General features: G+C 41.9%; 2 protein-coding genes across 2 annotated transcripts; both read left to right on the forward strand.

The window, feature by feature from the left end:
- The first annotated feature begins 1 nt into the window (after position 1).
- On the forward strand, positions 2 to 10605 carry tmem176 (transmembrane protein 176). The gene is made up of 7 exons (XM_020083889.2): positions 2 to 151; positions 2583 to 2711; positions 4775 to 4885; positions 4987 to 5043; positions 6379 to 6525; positions 7486 to 7602; positions 9199 to 10605. The coding sequence occupies exons 1-7, from the start codon at positions 2 to 4 to the stop codon at positions 9256 to 9258; spliced, it is 771 nt and encodes a 256-aa protein (XP_019939448.2). The 3' UTR covers positions 9259 to 10605.
- A 732-nt stretch (positions 10606 to 11337) lies between these two features.
- On the forward strand, positions 11338 to 16346 carry tmem109 (transmembrane protein 109). The gene is made up of 3 exons (XM_020083891.2): positions 11338 to 11665; positions 13062 to 13164; positions 14339 to 16346. Exons 1-3 carry the CDS (start codon positions 11468 to 11470, stop codon positions 14707 to 14709), a joined length of 672 nt encoding a protein of 223 aa, XP_019939450.2. The 5' UTR covers positions 11338 to 11467; the 3' UTR covers positions 14710 to 16346.
- The last annotated feature ends 57 nt before the right edge of the window (positions 16347 to 16403 follow it).

Genomic DNA, 16403 nt, shown 5'->3' on the forward strand with positions numbered 1-16403 from the left:
CATGTACGGACAATGTCTCTCTCTCTCCCTCTCCCCTCCTCTCTCCCTCTCTCTCTCTGTTGCAGGGTGGTGCATTCAAAATAACGAGTGGTCGACAGGATCCTACGGACGAGGACAACTTTGCGAACCTTTCTGCAGAGAAGAGAAAAAGGTAGGACTGAGACACTGAGTGTCCTCTGGTGATGAAGTCTGTTGCATGGAGTGGGCCTGCTGATGGACGAGAGGCTGCTTGACCCACACGGAGCTGCGTTATTTTCAACAATGCAAAACAGATGAGCTGCACATTTACGCAACACTGTCAATTTGTGCGTAACGAGTGGAGATGGAATTTCCGGTGGAGTGTGGGCTGAGCAGGCGGGTCCGGTCGATCACCGATCAAACATGAACATTCATCTGCCCCTGTTGTGGTGTCTTTATGAACCAGTGGTCTGTTGACTCCAACTCTGCAACAACAGCCACTGGGATCCCGGGACACACTAGAGGGTTAATTCGGGTAATCTGGGACATTTGTTTTGCAATTTAGATTTCTGCGACTGATTCCGATATCTGTTGTGCACATTGGATCAGCACATTATACCTTTCTGTAATCCTTAAGATGTTTTCTAACCACACCAGAAGAAGCAATCGAGATTTCATACTCAAAGGACACATGACACAGCTTTTAGTTTTCGTTGTGCCAAAACAATTCTGGTCCCTGAATCCATATATCCCCCATTTAGAGAATTGAAATGTCTGTCCCAGATTACCCACAGCATGCTGCTCCACATTATACATCATATCTGGTAATGCACTACAGGGTAGAATGAGCCTGACAGAAGGGAACATTACAAGAGAAGGATTTATATCAGTTGTACTCAACTCTTTTGATTGTGCAGGCTTTTTTTTCTTGTCACTTTATTTGATATCGCAGGAGATCAGTCACAATTAGGACTAAAAGAGCCATATCAAGCATTGTGCTAAATTCCATCAGACTCATAAATAATTAATCTATAAATCTGATATTATTCCTATTTAAACTGAGCGGTACAGTGGTTCTTTCTGTGTGGAGTTTGTAAGCTCTCCTCTTGTCTGTGTGGGTTTTCCCCAGGTACTGCAAAAAAACAAAAACATACAGACTTCATGGGATAGGTTTATTGGAGACTCTATATTGACAGCAGGTGTGGTTGGTCTGTAATGCGCTCTGGACCTGTCCAGGGTGTAACCCCTACTCTCGCACCCCCAAATATATCAGCCAATCTAGTGAACAATGTAGATTTCATGGCATTGGTAGCTGCTAGTATGGTATCTGATATGACACTTGACTATAGTAATAGTTATACTACTAGTTTTAACATTATCCCTATATACAGGCAGAGTTTGAACTTTAAGGTTGGGGTTTCACAGATTATCTGGAGAAAGTGTCATATGAATATCAGAGGCTTCTGATAATCAGGATACCAGCAGGTAGAGTAAACCAAATACAAACACCACAGAAGTTATCTTGTTTGGCTCATTCCGTTCACCCACACCAATGGGTCAGGGCAGATGGCTGCCCATATTGATTCTGTTTCGAGATTTTCTTCCTGTTAAAAGGGAGTTTGTTCTTGCCACATACTTCAGTGTTGCTCTATAATATTGTGAGGTCTACGAGGCCTTCAGATAAAATATGTTGTGATTTGGTACAAATAACATTTCATAGAATTGAATTGTCAATAAAAAGGGATTGATTTATGTTAGCAGCTGCAGTGGTATTCTCAGCAGGGCAGCTTGAGCTCAGCACTGCCACTTTCATCCCTAGACCTAGCTGTTGTTGTTTTAGCAAAGAAGCCATGTATATACATTGTTCTGATCAAGTCAAAAAAATACTTCTTTCAAGGTAGTAGTGGTGAGTTGCAGAGGCTCCAGAGTGCGTCGGAAATTTCAGCCTTGGTTGTAGCTTTACCTGGCCTTGTTAGGGGGCATGCCAGAATAGCTGCTCAAGCGTGCATGTGCAAATGTGGATACAGTGTCTGCTGGACGATTGACAAAGTGTTGCAAGAACATCAGGCGCACTGTGGGAGAAGAGGGACTCCCTTTACTGCCAACTTTCAGCTCTTTTACACACACAGAAACCTACATAACACTTGGTTAGTGGTGCCTGGAGAAGTGGGTGTAGGCTACTCTTAATTTATTTTAAAGAATCCCATCCAGCAAAGGACAAACCTAGCATGTTATTAACAGTTACATGTAAGACCTTTCTTGCATATTTAGTTGACTCAAAAATAGGCCAATAGTATTTGCACATTGTCACATAATTTCCAATGCAGTTTTGGAAATCAATGCTGAACCACAGACTTGACTACAAGATGATCTACTTTAAGTCAACTATTCCTTCATTCATCCACACAAAATTGTACAATTAATCTCCCTTCATGCAAGTAGTCTATGGGCCAGTGATTCTTTTGTTGACTGTCACTTAAAAAGCACAATATGTACACTTTAATGTTGTTGGCCACACCTGTGGTTTTGTCTTTATGTGATGGAATAAAGGTTTGCAGCTCTTGCAGATCTCAACAGCTACAACATAAAGCTTTGTGATGAGTGAACTCTGCTGTCATCTCCAGGTGATGGCAGTAGCAATCTCCAGGGATCTGACGGTGCAGGTGCTTGAGGATGTGAATGCGGTCAAGCTTTCTGACAGACAGCAAGCCCTGCGTGCTGCCGTCCAGAGAGGAGAGCCCAAATATCTGGGGGTGAGTCTAGTACTGTGTATGTGTTTGTGGGGGGGGCGCATATAAGGTCATCTTTAGATGTCACATTTAAGAGGCCGTGACCTTGCCCTTTGACCATTGACCACCGATATCAAATCAGTTTATCTATGAGTCTAATTGAAAGTATGAGCCAAATTTGAAAGAATTCCCTCAAGGTGTTTTGGAGATATCACATTCACAAAGCATTAGATGTACTTTGTACAGTGACCTTGACCTTTCGTCTTGACCACCAAATTCTAATCAGGTCATCCATGAGTCCATGTAAATGTTTGTGCCAAATATGAAAGGACTCCCTAAAAGTCCTCCGGAGATATCTCGTTCACAAGACAGACATGTGCTCTGTGAGGTCACAGTGACCTTGACCTTTGACCAACCAAAATCTAAGGTCATCCTTGAGTCCAAGTACATTTTTTGGACAGGCAGACAGACAACCCAAAAATATAATTCCTCTGACCACTAGCTCTTGTATAAAGAGATATAAAAACAGTTTCACGCAAAGAAAACACAGAAGCAGACAAAAACCATAGGAAGAGGGATACATGCAAATGAAAGCTACAGAAAATATTAGCAAGTTGGCTTTTTCGTCAAGAATAAAAGTGATTCAGGGGTTCTAATAAAATGCTTCTCATTGATTAGAATCAATACTGAAAAACTGACCTGATGTTTCATGGCCTGTCTTCCACATTCTTCTAAAGTGCCAATGCTCATATTCTCAGGCTGACGTACTTATTTTCATTTGCTGCCATGTGAGCACCCATGGTCATGTTAGTCTTAAAATGAGGTTTGGTCATGTGCATTGTTAGCACATTGACATCTTGATATCTTGAGGCAGTGGAAAACAATATCACTTTCTTGATGTTCTTTCTTCAGTCATGAGTTCAGTTCAGAATAAGTACAGGTGAAAGAAAAAAAAAAATCAAATTGAGGATGTGAGTATGGAAAGTATGGATATGAGTACCCAAATGCTGAAATGAGTAGAACGCCCTTCCAAAGCCACAATGAATAAGTTTAAGTTTGTTTATCTTAGCTTAAAGCATAATTATTCAGGAGAAAACTAGTTGGTCAAGATCCATCTTATAATTCTTCTATGCTCTCTACTGTCGCTACCTTTATGAAGTTTTTACCCAGCTTTCAGAAGAATGCTTTTTGGGTTGGGTAGAAAACATTATCCAGGTGTTAAGGTCCCCCGTCACTATGGCAGTTAAATACCAGTGAGGCCATGTATGACATGAAATCTGATTTAAAGTTTAGGGCACAAACCCTTACTTCCAAGCATCTAATCTATCACTTTGTTATGATTGTTATGATGAAGTGGTTCATGTCATGTTGTGTCAGTACGTGACAGGAGCTGTTTTTCACTGGAGCTTGTGGTTATATGTTCCCATTTTGGTGGATAAAGCAAATTACTGCTGAAAAAGAATTGACCAACATGTCCACTCGCTGACGTCACTACTTTTTCACATTTGTAAAAATATATTTGAAAATGTGTCCGACAAAAAACGACTTTGTGGCTGCAGTTTGTTGAATGATGTAACTATGGTGAATGTTTTTTTAGTGTTTCAAGACATGCATTCACTTACAGTAATGTAGAGCTGAGAAATGTTTGGAGCTATAAGGACTAAGCAGGATCATAGTGCGTGAACCTGTAATGAGAGATAAACAATAGTATGCTGAACATTGGGCACACGCAGTGTTTCTGTACACGTTAACTACATGAAAGTACCTTCCAGGACTTTGCTAACTGGCCTTTTACTGTAAGTTAGGTAACCAGCATTAGTATGCATTAGTGAGAGTGTGTAATCAACCCCCCACTGACCCTACCCAGAAGTCTGTATTTAAATTGAGCGTGTTTCCTTAAATTCTGATGTAATGAGAACATTCTTTAAAATGGTGCAGTAAATCTATTACAGATTGAGTTACCCAAATAAAAATACAATTAATCTCCAGGAAATGAATGTAAGTCCATTGAAACACAGCTGTGTGTGTGTGTGCGTCTGCGTGCGTGCATGCGTGCGTGTGTGGTTGCGTGCATGCGTGTGTTCTAGGTGAGTCAGGTAATGCTGGGGCTGATGGTCATGTCCTACTCCATTCCCCTGCACCTCACTGAGCTCACTGAGGTTGTCACCCTGGGAGTTCCCTGGTGGAGCGGCCTCATGGTAAGTTTTGTGTTTGTGGGTCTTAATTAAAAAATAATAAAATAAAAATAAATCTTATTTCATCGTAACATGTTTGTTCTTTTTGGGGTGTTTGCTTCCAGTTCGTCACAGCAGGAATTGTTGCGATCAACTTGGACAGAAACTGCACCATGAAGACTGTGAGTCCATTGACGAAACACACGCACACACACATTGATACATTTTTGTTTTAAAACACATCACTTTTGCTATATTTATAACTCCTGAGACTTTTGGAAACAAAGACAGACGCCCACATTCACACTGACTGTGCACAACTCGACTATCAACGGTGAATACAAAGTGTTTCTGTTAGTTCCACCTCGTCATCGGTCCAAGAAAATAAATCCCTGCTCTTTCTTTTTACCATCGCTGTTGCTCGTTAGTCGTATTTTAAGCAACTAAGCAACCAACTGCAAAGCAGTTAATGTTTTTTCTAATAGTGACTAAGTGGTCATGTGGTATGCCTTGGTGTGGAAGAAGATTATTTCTGATGCAGAGTTAAAACATTTTTTGTTGTAAAACAATGTTCATGGTAGAATCATATTATTGTGTTGGATTTAGCCGCAGTCTTTTATTTCCTACATTCCTCTGCCCCCTCCTTCCAAAGTCTGTAAGCCCACATCCAAGGGGTCCAGGAACAATATATATCTGGATCATTTATATCACCTAAAATAGATTCACAATCAAGTCACTTAACTTTGTCACACATCAAAAACGGGACACCATTTTTAATCAGCTATAACTACCAGTGATGATGATCTAGGGCCACAGCAGCTGGGTAAATGCATGAAATCATGGGTGATGATAAGTTCATGGTCTGAGGTCTTTTTCGGGTACACCATCATCCTCCCTCAGAGAGATTCACACAGTCTCCTCTGACATAACACCTGTGATTGGATACATGAGAAACAATTGTTCCCTGATCAGTGTCGTATGTGGCTGAAGCTTTACTCTGCTTCTTTTGAATGTGTGTGATTAATGTAAGATAGATGTTTCAGTGCAGATAACTGATTGACAGGTCAAGTCAAGGTAGATTGTTGTCTCTGTTCTTACACTGACAACTATCTGTCATATAAGCGAGAACTTACATCCAAACAGGAGTTTGACTTTCCTCTGCAGTCATTAAGTCCTTATCAGATCACACATAGGACTGTGATGGGATATGGACTTAATGACTGAGCAAATGTAGAGTTGTGTCTGAAACTAAGAGCGGTTTGTTGAAAAGAAGATAAAAGAGTCCAGGTGACAGGTGAACTTAACAGAGTTAGTTACCACAGTAACTAAGTAACTCAGTCATTTATTTTTCTGAAACTGGCAACTGAAGAGTTTCCCCTCAACTCAGGATAAGAAGAGACTGATGAACAAACCTACTTCCTGGAAGTGGCTACCCCTAGTGTCACCGCAGCTGCTACTTACTACTGCTTCTTCTCTGCCACTTCTAATGTTTAAAACAACGACATTTTGTGTTTCAGCTGCATTTGTGTTTGTTTGTGAGTGTGGTGTCCACTGTACTGTCAGTGGCGGCTGTGATCATCTACTCTGTGGACATGGACAAGAACCCTGCTGTGGCCTGCGTCAAGGTGATTCAAGACGACTGCAGTGTGAAAGACTGGGCCCAGGTTGGTGTCAGCTTCATTTCATGTCATCATGCTTTCAACCAACACAACACAACACAACCACAACAACAACTGAAAGCTTGGAAGTGTGTGAGGTTGAGAGTTGGTCTGGTGGAAAGTCTCATGCTGAGCTCCTCTGTGGCCTATGAAAACCTATAGAGCCGTAAAAGTAGGTCACGGACACTTTTTATTAATTCAGACTCAAAATTGTCACAGATGTTTGTTACATGATCTGCCAAAGAAAAATACACATAAATACCAAACTCTCTGGACACATGGCAGCTGTGGCTGTAGAGCGGCCGTCCTCCAACCTGAAGGTAGGCAGTTCCATCCCAGTCTTCCCCATCTGCATGCCAAAGTGTCCTTGGGCAAGATGCTGAACACTGAATTGCCCCTCATAGAAAAAAAGATGCACTGTACGAATGTGTGTGTGAATGGGTAAATGGCAAACTGTACTGTAAAGAGCTTTGAGTGGTCAACAAGACTAGAAAAGCTCTATATAAATACAAACCACAACCATTTACATGTCAAACAACTTAATTAACAGTGTGTGACATGCACTGAACTCCGCAGATCTTCCTGACTTTCTCCACAGCCGGTGTATGTGTGAATGAAAATGTCAGAGTGAGAGCCTCCAGACTTTCTCCATCCCCGGGTATAAAGTCCATCAGAGCAGATATGAGCGCACAGCAGGAGATCCTCCGCGGGATTGGTAGTGGTTGATGATGATCTAACAGGCGACAGACGCACAAGTAAAAAAAAACCTGGACCTCACTGAACACTCCCGAAATGTCTATATTGTGATAAACGTATCTGAGTGGAGAATGTCCTGCTGCGTGGTGCATGTGTAAAAGGCAAAATATGTGTGTGTGTGTGTGTGTGTGTGTGTGTGTGTGTGTGTGTGTGTGTGTGTGTGTTGCAATTACAGAAGTTAATGTGAGTGCTGTGTGGTCTTTACTACAGAGGCTGAGCAGAGGAGTGAAGTCGTTCCTTCTTCTCTTCACCCTGGCCCAAACAGGCATCTCAGTTGTTTTCAGCTTCCTTCTCTTCAGACAGAGATACAACTTCTGGCAGTATGCTGTAAGATTGAAAGATTTCTTCTTTATTAGGAAAGACCTGACTAATCTACACTAAACACATTCCTATCACAGAATGACACAATCTAACTGTGCTGTAGGACAAGTCCTGCTGACATGGCTTGTTATTACTTCCACTTTTATTACCACTTCTGTTGTGGCAGACGGTTCCTGCTTTATTCAACAGGTTCATGTTTTTAATTCACATTTTCACATGGCTTGACATGACAAATACTCTAATACACCTTTGTATTACCCTGAATTAGTTGCTGGGTTCCAAAATTTGCAAAAGAAACATCTGATCTTCAAAAAAAAGGGAAAGCCCTAACAAACTTCGCCACATAGAGCTTTTATTGCTCACATCTAGAAACATGTGTTACACTGAATACAAACAGCTGAGGCTCCCACTCAACTCAAGAGGAAAACCAGTTCTCTGTGTGATTCAGTGGTAGCAACAAAAACAAACAGAAAAACAAAACCTATTTGTCTCTCTCCCTCTGTTCTGACACGGCTCATCAACAGTTGGAATAATGATGCAGACATGGCTCAAAATGCAAAATCAGTCAATCAATTTGTCAGTCTGCTGAAATTGCAGCTGTTGTTTATAGATGCGATGTGTTTACTTTATTCATTTCTTTTCAATTTTATCAGCGAGCATTAGAGCAACGAGACCCCTGCAGACTTCTTTGTAAAGTTTGCCTGTGACTTCTGCAGTTATAACTTCACAGAATCCAGGAAAACATCAGAACAGAGCTGCTAATGTTACTTTGGCCTCCCACATTCAAGAGCTGCTATCCTCGGCTAGTGACGTCATTAGGAGCCTGAGTCCGCATAGAAAGGAGTGGAGCTGTGGAGCAAGGACCCATCAGTAATGGAGGGGGCAGGGTTTATCAACTATACTGCAGCCAGCCACCAGAGGGTGGGCTTCACTTTTGGGAGCTGTCATGTCATCCAACTTTTTTTTTACAGTCAATGACCCTGACATAGCAGCATCCACGACTGACTTCCATGCAGTCGGGAAAAGAAATAATAACGTTCAGGTCCTGAAAGGATCATGATTATCACCCACACAGGTTACTACATTAACATGTAACAGAGGTTAAAGTCTTAACCTGTGACTCAGAAAGGTTACAGTGTTTACCTGCGACCCACACAGGTTACTACATTAACTGTCAACCCACAGGGGGCGCTATATCTCCTGGAGAAAAGTATTTAATAGGCCATTCAATTTGGGGGGGGGGAAATGAAGAGAATATTAAATTGGTCAACATCCAATTCATCTTAATCAACTACTGTTAGCGGGTCAGTGAAACATGCAAAAGCAGCACACTATTTAACATATATGAAGTATAAACTTCCATAATATGTAAATTATGAGCAAATATTACTTTTGATAGAACATATTATTATGTATTATCAGTATTAGACTTGACTTCTAATACCAATCAGTCGTCCACTGGAGATGTGTCGCTGTTCAAAGAACCCCTCTCTTCCCCAAAGTCAGTGGACCTGAATGCATTTTAGGATACTTAACTTTATGATATCAGAGGAAATGTAAGCTGTCCAAGGGGCTGACTCTCTCTCTCTTTGTCTTCAATAGTCTCTCACTCGTACTGCTCCTTCCACCCCCGAAGCTCTCATGCCTCCAAACCTGCAATGATCATTCACTGGAGCAGTAGAGGTGAGGGATGACGTCTCATCAGGGCGACTGATCAGCTGTCATCATGTTGGGATGTCGATTGAACATGTTTCCCAGTTGTTCACATTGTGTTTGTCTACTTGTCTGCCTGTGACTTATCCACTGTGCTTCCTGAAATGTTGTGGAGCTCAGGAGCTTCTCTTTTCAAATGTCTCTTGTTCTTATTATTCTCAAGGTATGTCAATATCTGAATATTAGACTTTCTGTACTTTTAAACCAAATAATACCGAACCTCAATCAACTACATAGCTTTATTACGAAATTAAGAAAGTATGAATAATAAAACCTATAAACATTGGCTGAATGTTTCAAATACGACCCGTTAACAAATGAATGAAAGGGACAAGAGGAAAGGTAGAAAACATGTAGTCTGATCAAGAGAATCGTGTTGTGAACCTTTTCTGGCCATGAAATGTGAAAATATATCCTGTGAAGTGAGGCAAACTGTCTGAGTGGACCAGGATGCAAAGGGCAGCCATGTGTAAAGAGCATTACAGGGACCTTGTGTGCCCTACATTGAACCAAACCGACCGCCTTCCCCAAAGAAACACATGATACACGATGGGAATTCTAGTCTTCAATAAAACAAATCCAATTAAAGAGCTTCTAGCAGAAACTGATTGATATTCTAATGGGAGATTTGCCAGGTAGTAAGAGAGAGCAGTTCTCTGCAGAGGAAACACTTCCACTTTGGGAAAGAGTAGATCTCTGTGTGTGTAACAAGCAGGTGCAAACTGTCTTTAAAAATACTGCACCACTAAATTCAGAACTGTTTTTTGTTTGTCAGTTACACAATTCTTTTCAAGATAAGCGATGTACCTGACAACAAGGCGTTTTAACGACGGGGAAATGAAAACACTCCAGGTGCGTCAGGTGTAAACTAGAGTCCATGTAACTGCTACAAACAGTGCTCACAGGTCGTCTAGATACTGACTTGATGAGAGGAAGACGTGCAATGGATCATCAAAAACACCCAACAGATTCTCTGCATGTGACCCAGAGACCTTTCTACAGAAACAAATCTCACTGTATGTAAGAAGCCTCACTGCACTCCCATTGCTGCTCTTTGCTTCATGTGCCCACGCAGGAAGAGAGCCCTCTGACCTGCCTCCTGTTGATCTGAGCATGTTTTTCTCACATTTTAAATTGATGTGTGCACAAAGTATACCGTAACATGTGCACTGTTTGTTTGTTTTTATTTAGTCTACTTTAACACTGTGTTAAGATATGCTCATTAATTGTGTTCTAACTCTGATAAAGTTTGCATTATTTTATATAAAATAAAATCATATATACATATGGATTAAACCCAGGGTCCCTGGAGATTCATTTTGTTGTTCAACATATTTCTACACATTCAAACATCTGTACTTTTAGAACATCTTTTTTACACATTCAAACATCTGTACTTTTATAACATCTTTTTTTACGCATTCAAACATCTGTGCTTTTAGAACATCAAACATCTGTGCTTTTTTCTAACACATCACAATTTCTTTTTTTAACACCTCACATCACCATAATCGTGCACCCCTGAAGAACTCTGGCGCCCCCTAGGGGCACACTTTGAAAGGCCCTGCTCTGGACCATTTCCAGCATCCACACTGACCTTGTCAGGACCAGCAGACATCACGGGGACCAAAGCTGGGTCCCAAAGGTCCTGCTGAAGGTTAGGGTGATGCATGGCGTGGTTATTTAAAGGAATAGTTCAACCGAGAAAGAAAAGGAACGAAAATTCTGATGTGGACAGGAGTGGACATGAGACCACAGGAACAGCATGGAGACATGTGTCTTTCTCTGTTGTTTTATCACGTTTTGAAAGATTGTCCACCAACACTTCAGTTGTATTGGATTTGGCTGCAGCACTTCAAACCCCTGAGACTCCAAAAGTGTTCTGTGGACACTTTTGGTCGCTCACCCCTCCTCCGGCATAGTGGTGAGTAGATAATGAGTGAATTTTCATTTTTCGGTGAACTCTCCCTTTATGGTTGTGAATGGACTCTCGTGGAAACATGTTGCACACACTCAGCCCAGCAGGTGGCAGACGCTTCTTTTCATCGCACACTCACTTTTTCCACATCCTGTTGGAAAAAGTTAGTCTGACACATCTGATCTTCTGCAGCTCGTTGTTCTCAGGCGTGTTCCCCGGAGGAGCGTGTGTGCTGTCATCATGTCCTCTCGGTGTTTCAGCGGACTGTGGGCGGCTGTGATCGCCGTCTTGTTTGCGGCCGTTTCGGGGGAGAAAGTAGTGGAGAGTCGCTCCGGGATGATCCAGGAGCTCCGAGCAGCCCTGGCCGACCTGGCCGGGGAGGGAAGGACCTACCTGGGCAGACTGGCCGGGGAGCAGACGGTGCTGTCGGTACAGAAGGTGAGAGATGGAAACCATGTTGTTGAACGTATAGCTGAGTGCGACAGTCCTCCATGAAGGCTGCTGCTTACAAGAACAACTAAAGGATCATGATAGAAGCACCAGTTTTCTTATTGCAACACCTTTTATTAACTTATCACCTTCTTAAATGTAGAATAACCTGTTTCATAAGTTTCTGTTCCATATGTGTCGTGTTAATGCTAATGTGTGTCAGTGGAAAAAGCAAAGTGAGCAACTAAGACTTCATTTCCTGTTTCGAGTCTTAATAAACTTCAGTGAACAGCTTTATTAAGACAGCAGTTCATTCATACAACTAAATACACCCTAGACCAACACGTGGATTAATGCACAACATTGTAGTCATGATTTATTAACGCTTATAATTGTCACTTTCATATGAATAGCAGTAAGATATATAGTTATCGAACCATGAGTATTCTTCATGGAGGATCTGCCCCAACCTGGCAACCCAGACGCTGTAGTTGAGCTCTGAAGCATTAGCATGAGATGTGTTAACAATAATAGAGCCACTTATTTCACTGAGGTTGTGTAAGCGAAGCAGAACAGATTGATTCAGACAAGTGTCTTCACCAATACATGTAAATAAAGATGGAAGACATGACAGTTCCCCTAAAGTGAAGCCAAAACACCTCCTATAGGTCATCAACCCACCTCCTTCATGTTAGTGGATGGGACACGGCCCAGACTAAAAACTCTAAAGTACACCTCAAATAATATTTTCACAAAGATGGTTTGATTTATCACATTGAGCCATATTCAACAAAAACTTTTGAAGTCTCGGGGTGAATAGTGTTGCAGCCAAATCCAATACAGTTAAAGTACTGGTGACACATTTTTCAAATGTAATAAAACAACAGAAAACTAACACAGCATGCCTCCATACTGCTTGTGTAGTGTCATCCATTGCCGGAGGCCCCGACATTCATATTCGACTCAAAACTGCCTCATTTACACCGAGTGTTTAGCCTAAAAGTCAGCAAACAGAAGTGGCAATGCTAGCGGATGTGGCGATGCTGTGTGTAACCTTGTGCGTGCCCTTGGGCCAGAGCTTGTGTGCGGTGTGTGTGCATTTCCAGTGTGTGCACGCAAACGTGAACGCAGCTCCAAGGATGATATCATTTAGGCTAAAAACATGGTGTGTATGACGCGGTTTCGCGGAAAACTTAAATTGACTTCTGATTGGTCAGGCCATATAATAGGTGGTACCTCGTGACCTTGGCTGCATTACATGATTACCAAATGACATCACCAGTGCAAGATGTCAGCGCCCGTAGCCAAGATATTTTGGCGTCCAGCTTTAACGACAATTGATCATTTTTATGTACAGTCATTAATCTTAACCATGTTTCTTTTCCTCAACCCCCCCCTCATCCAGGCTTTCTCTCAGGTTCTGAGTGTTGTTGCAGGGAGTTTGGCCAGTGGTCTTAACGTGCTCCTACAGTATGTCTCACATTTCCTGCAGGCGTCTGGAATTCAAGGTAGGCATCTTTGCTGTGTGATGACATCACATTCACAGGGTATTTTTTTGTTTCAATGACACGCACCAATAGGCACATTATAAACAAGCAAAAACATTGTTCTGAATAATTGTAGAAATTCCTCACATCTCTCAGCTGGCAGGCTGAGCGGGGACACTTTCCTTTGAATGTCTCGTGGATGTCAGAGTCATCACACTTTAAAATAAATAACACTCAGCAGTAAAATAACCTACAGTGTGTGTATGTGTCCCTGCATGTGTTGAATAATCTATTTTTCCAACCAGTCCAGTTTAGATAATGTGCAGACAAAGAGACAGACAGGTGTCCAAACATTTGAGAGTGGCAGACAAAGCTGGTCGTTGATCCAGCAGTTAAAAACAGAGGTAAATATTTAGACACAGTCACAAATCTTCAGAACACAACAAAGGCAGAGAGGTCAACTGACAGAGGTCTTAGTGGAAGAGCTGGGATTTATATGCTGCAGCAGGTTGTGGAGATGATCAGGTGATGAAGCTCAGGGGTGTTGATGGATTGTTGGGAGAACAAGAATCCAGCAGCCACGCCAACAGCACACATGAACAGGATCAGGAACAAAACAAGAACATGCAGCAGGAAACAAACTGATGTGTTGTTATATCATATGGACTTGTCCTTGTCATGGCAATTTTTCATAAACCAAACAGTCAGTGCAGAAGGTAATCAGCGTATTGATCAGTAATAAAAATGATTGTTAGTTGTAGCCTGTTTGTTGTTTATTATCATTGCCAAAAAAAGACGTAAAAACGTTTTCTTCAGATTTACACTGATTTAGAGGACACCAGCTCCATCCAAAGAGGAGACTTGATACTTTGCATCAACAAAGTTAATAGATTTAAGTTAATCCTTAATTCTCATCACTGATTCCAGGACAGGTTTGTCCTCAACACGCATTACAGATGTTAAATAGGAAAATGTTGCGACCCAGAGATTCTTTCTGTTTTTTATATGAATATGGGTTGAGTTTAACTCTAGCTAACAGTTTGACCTAATGTGAATCCTCTGGTTGTGTTTAAGTTAAATTACTTTATCATCTTCAATGAACACACAGGCAGAGACAGTGAATTCAACGCCAGTGTTATTGCAATTTAACTGAAGTGTTGACTTCTCACTGTCATCGTGTTTCTCTTCTCCACAGTCGTCTTCCCCGTCAACAAAGTGACTCCAGAGGGGCTGATCTTTTTTGCTCAGTGGCTTCTCGTGGCTCTCATTGGCTACTGGCTGGTCTCCCTTGCCTTCTGTTTAGTCGCCTCCACTCTGAGGTGGGCCCTGTGGCTGCTGAAACTGGGTGTGGCCGTGGCCTGTTTTGGACTCATCCTGAGAGACCACAGCGTGGGCACAGAAACCATGGCCATCCGATTGGCCGTCCTGGTGTGCATCTGCGTCCTATTGGGCGTCGGGTTCTCGAAGGGCTCTGATGTGGCTGATAAAACTGTTCACCTGGAGGAGCAGGTGAAGATCCTGGAGAGGCGACTGCGAGAGATGGAGAAGTGGACAAAGGTGGACTGAGCTACACAAGATGAAACACCGTGGAACTTCAAGAGACTTTTTTTTACACTATACATGTTTTCTATGTGTCGAAAAGAAATGCATTTCTTTCAGTTGTTACTGACAAAAATATAATTACTCTATCATTCCAGGCAACAGATTCCTGTAAAAATGCCTACCAAGCACCTGATATCACTCTTCTTATTTCACTCTCGGAAAGAAAACGAGCATGTCTTTGGGATTTTTTTTTTTTCTAAATGGTACCTCAACTCTTGAGAATAGTAATAATACATCCAGTCAAATGTTTTAACATGATGAGAAATGTTTTAGTCTCAGGTTTATACAGAGGTTAGAGGGCTGCTGTGGTTCAATCATGTACCTACTCCCATTCAAGTCTTTCGATCCTTTCATACAGAGAGGCTACCATACTGCCTTTACACCACACACACACACACACACACACACACACACAATAACTGTAGCATTGTTGTCCCAGCCCGCCAATACATAGATGAATCTAGGTTCTGCCTCCACTACTGACAAAGATATAACCGTTCATGAACATACCAAATAGCATAATACTAATAACAGGCTGGGTGTATTGTGATTGGTCCTCGAGCAGAGTCCATAGTTTACGGCACACGGCAATACGCTCTCATGTACTCCCAGAATGAGAGGCTCAAGTAAGGGCTGGTAAAGAGTCAGACAGGACCAGTAAAAACTTGGAACCAGGATTTTTGCTGGTCCACTCGGCCACTGATGCTGCGTCATTTCTTCTGATGCTCCCAGTGGTCCAGGTATAGAAGGCAGTATGTCTGTGAGAGAGAAAGAGATGGAGCCCAAAAACCAGACCACTCAGTGAGTCCAGGTTTATCCACTGTCACAGATGAGCTGTCGGTCCATCAAGAACATGCTGCAGTTCACGAGGCTTCATGATGTCAACTCACGACCGAAACTTTGTTTGTATCCACATCACATGGGCAGGTTCATAGATCGAATATGTTGCATTATATCAGATATTTGTGTTGCTACATGCCTACAGCAACAGTATCGGCCCAATCATTCACAACAAACTGTACATCCGAACAGTGTGCCGAAGCATGTGAACGACCTCTGCCCAAACAAGACACTAAGTTCCAGCCTTTAAAGGCTTTGAACTGTGTGCGTGAGAGAGAGAGAGAGAGATAGAGAGAGATATGCTGGACCCTAAGAGGCAACGAGGCAGCAGCACTTCAACTGACTGTGCTGTGTCAGTTGCCTCCAAGGCTTAACACGTGTTACCACACTGATTTTGTCGTCTATTCATTATAATCGTATTATTTTCCTGTCTTGACTTGACTACAAAACAGACTTAATGCTGGGGAATTTGTTTATTGCTTATTAAAGACACAGACATATATTCTTCTTTTTCCTGTTGGAGATGCTTCACTCTTGTCTGATCATTTTCTCTGCATCTCATGTATCTGTTGAGCAGTGTGTGACTCACTGGAATCAGTGTTTTCTCTCTGGGGCAGAAGGAAGGTGCTGCTCTACTTAAATATATTCTTGTCAAGAAAACAAACTGTATACAGCTACATTTATTTTCCTATCATAACATTCTATCGTCATATTTTTCTTGTGTTGCTATAGCAAATAAAAACTGCCCCTCTTCCTGTGTACTTGCTGCAGTACAATATGTTGTTTAACCCTCTACTCTGTCTACATCAGCAAGTGCA

The sequence above is a fragment of the Paralichthys olivaceus genome, chromosome 8 (genome assembly GCF_024713975.1).
Source record: "Paralichthys olivaceus isolate ysfri-2021 chromosome 8, ASM2471397v2, whole genome shotgun sequence".
Taxonomy (NCBI): domain Eukaryota; kingdom Metazoa; phylum Chordata; class Actinopteri; order Pleuronectiformes; family Paralichthyidae; genus Paralichthys; species Paralichthys olivaceus.

What these genes read in the sequence shown, in the direction of transcription:
- tmem176 (XM_020083889.2), top strand. Translation starts at nt 2, where the DNA reads ATGTACGGACAATGTCTCTCTCTCTCCCTCTCCCCTCCTCTCTCCCTC. An exon ending in CCTGGTGGAGCGGCCTCATG is followed by an intron (nt 4,886 to 4,986) that starts GTAAGTTTTGTG and finishes GTTTGCTTCCAG; the next exon opens with TTCGTCACAGCAGGAATTGT. An exon ending in ACAACTTCTGGCAGTATGCT is followed by an intron (nt 7,603 to 9,198) that starts GTAAGATTGAAA and finishes TGTCTTCAATAG; the next exon opens with TCTCTCACTCGTACTGCTCC.
- tmem109 (XM_020083891.2), top strand. Translation starts at nt 11,468, where the DNA reads ATGTCCTCTCGGTGTTTCAGCGGACTGTGGGCGGCTGTGATCGCCGTC. An exon ending in CGGTGCTGTCGGTACAGAAG is followed by an intron (nt 11,666 to 13,061) that starts GTGAGAGATGGA and finishes CCCCTCATCCAG; the next exon opens with GCTTTCTCTCAGGTTCTGAG. An exon ending in GCAGGCGTCTGGAATTCAAG is followed by an intron (nt 13,165 to 14,338) that starts GTAGGCATCTTT and finishes TCTTCTCCACAG; the next exon opens with TCGTCTTCCCCGTCAACAAA.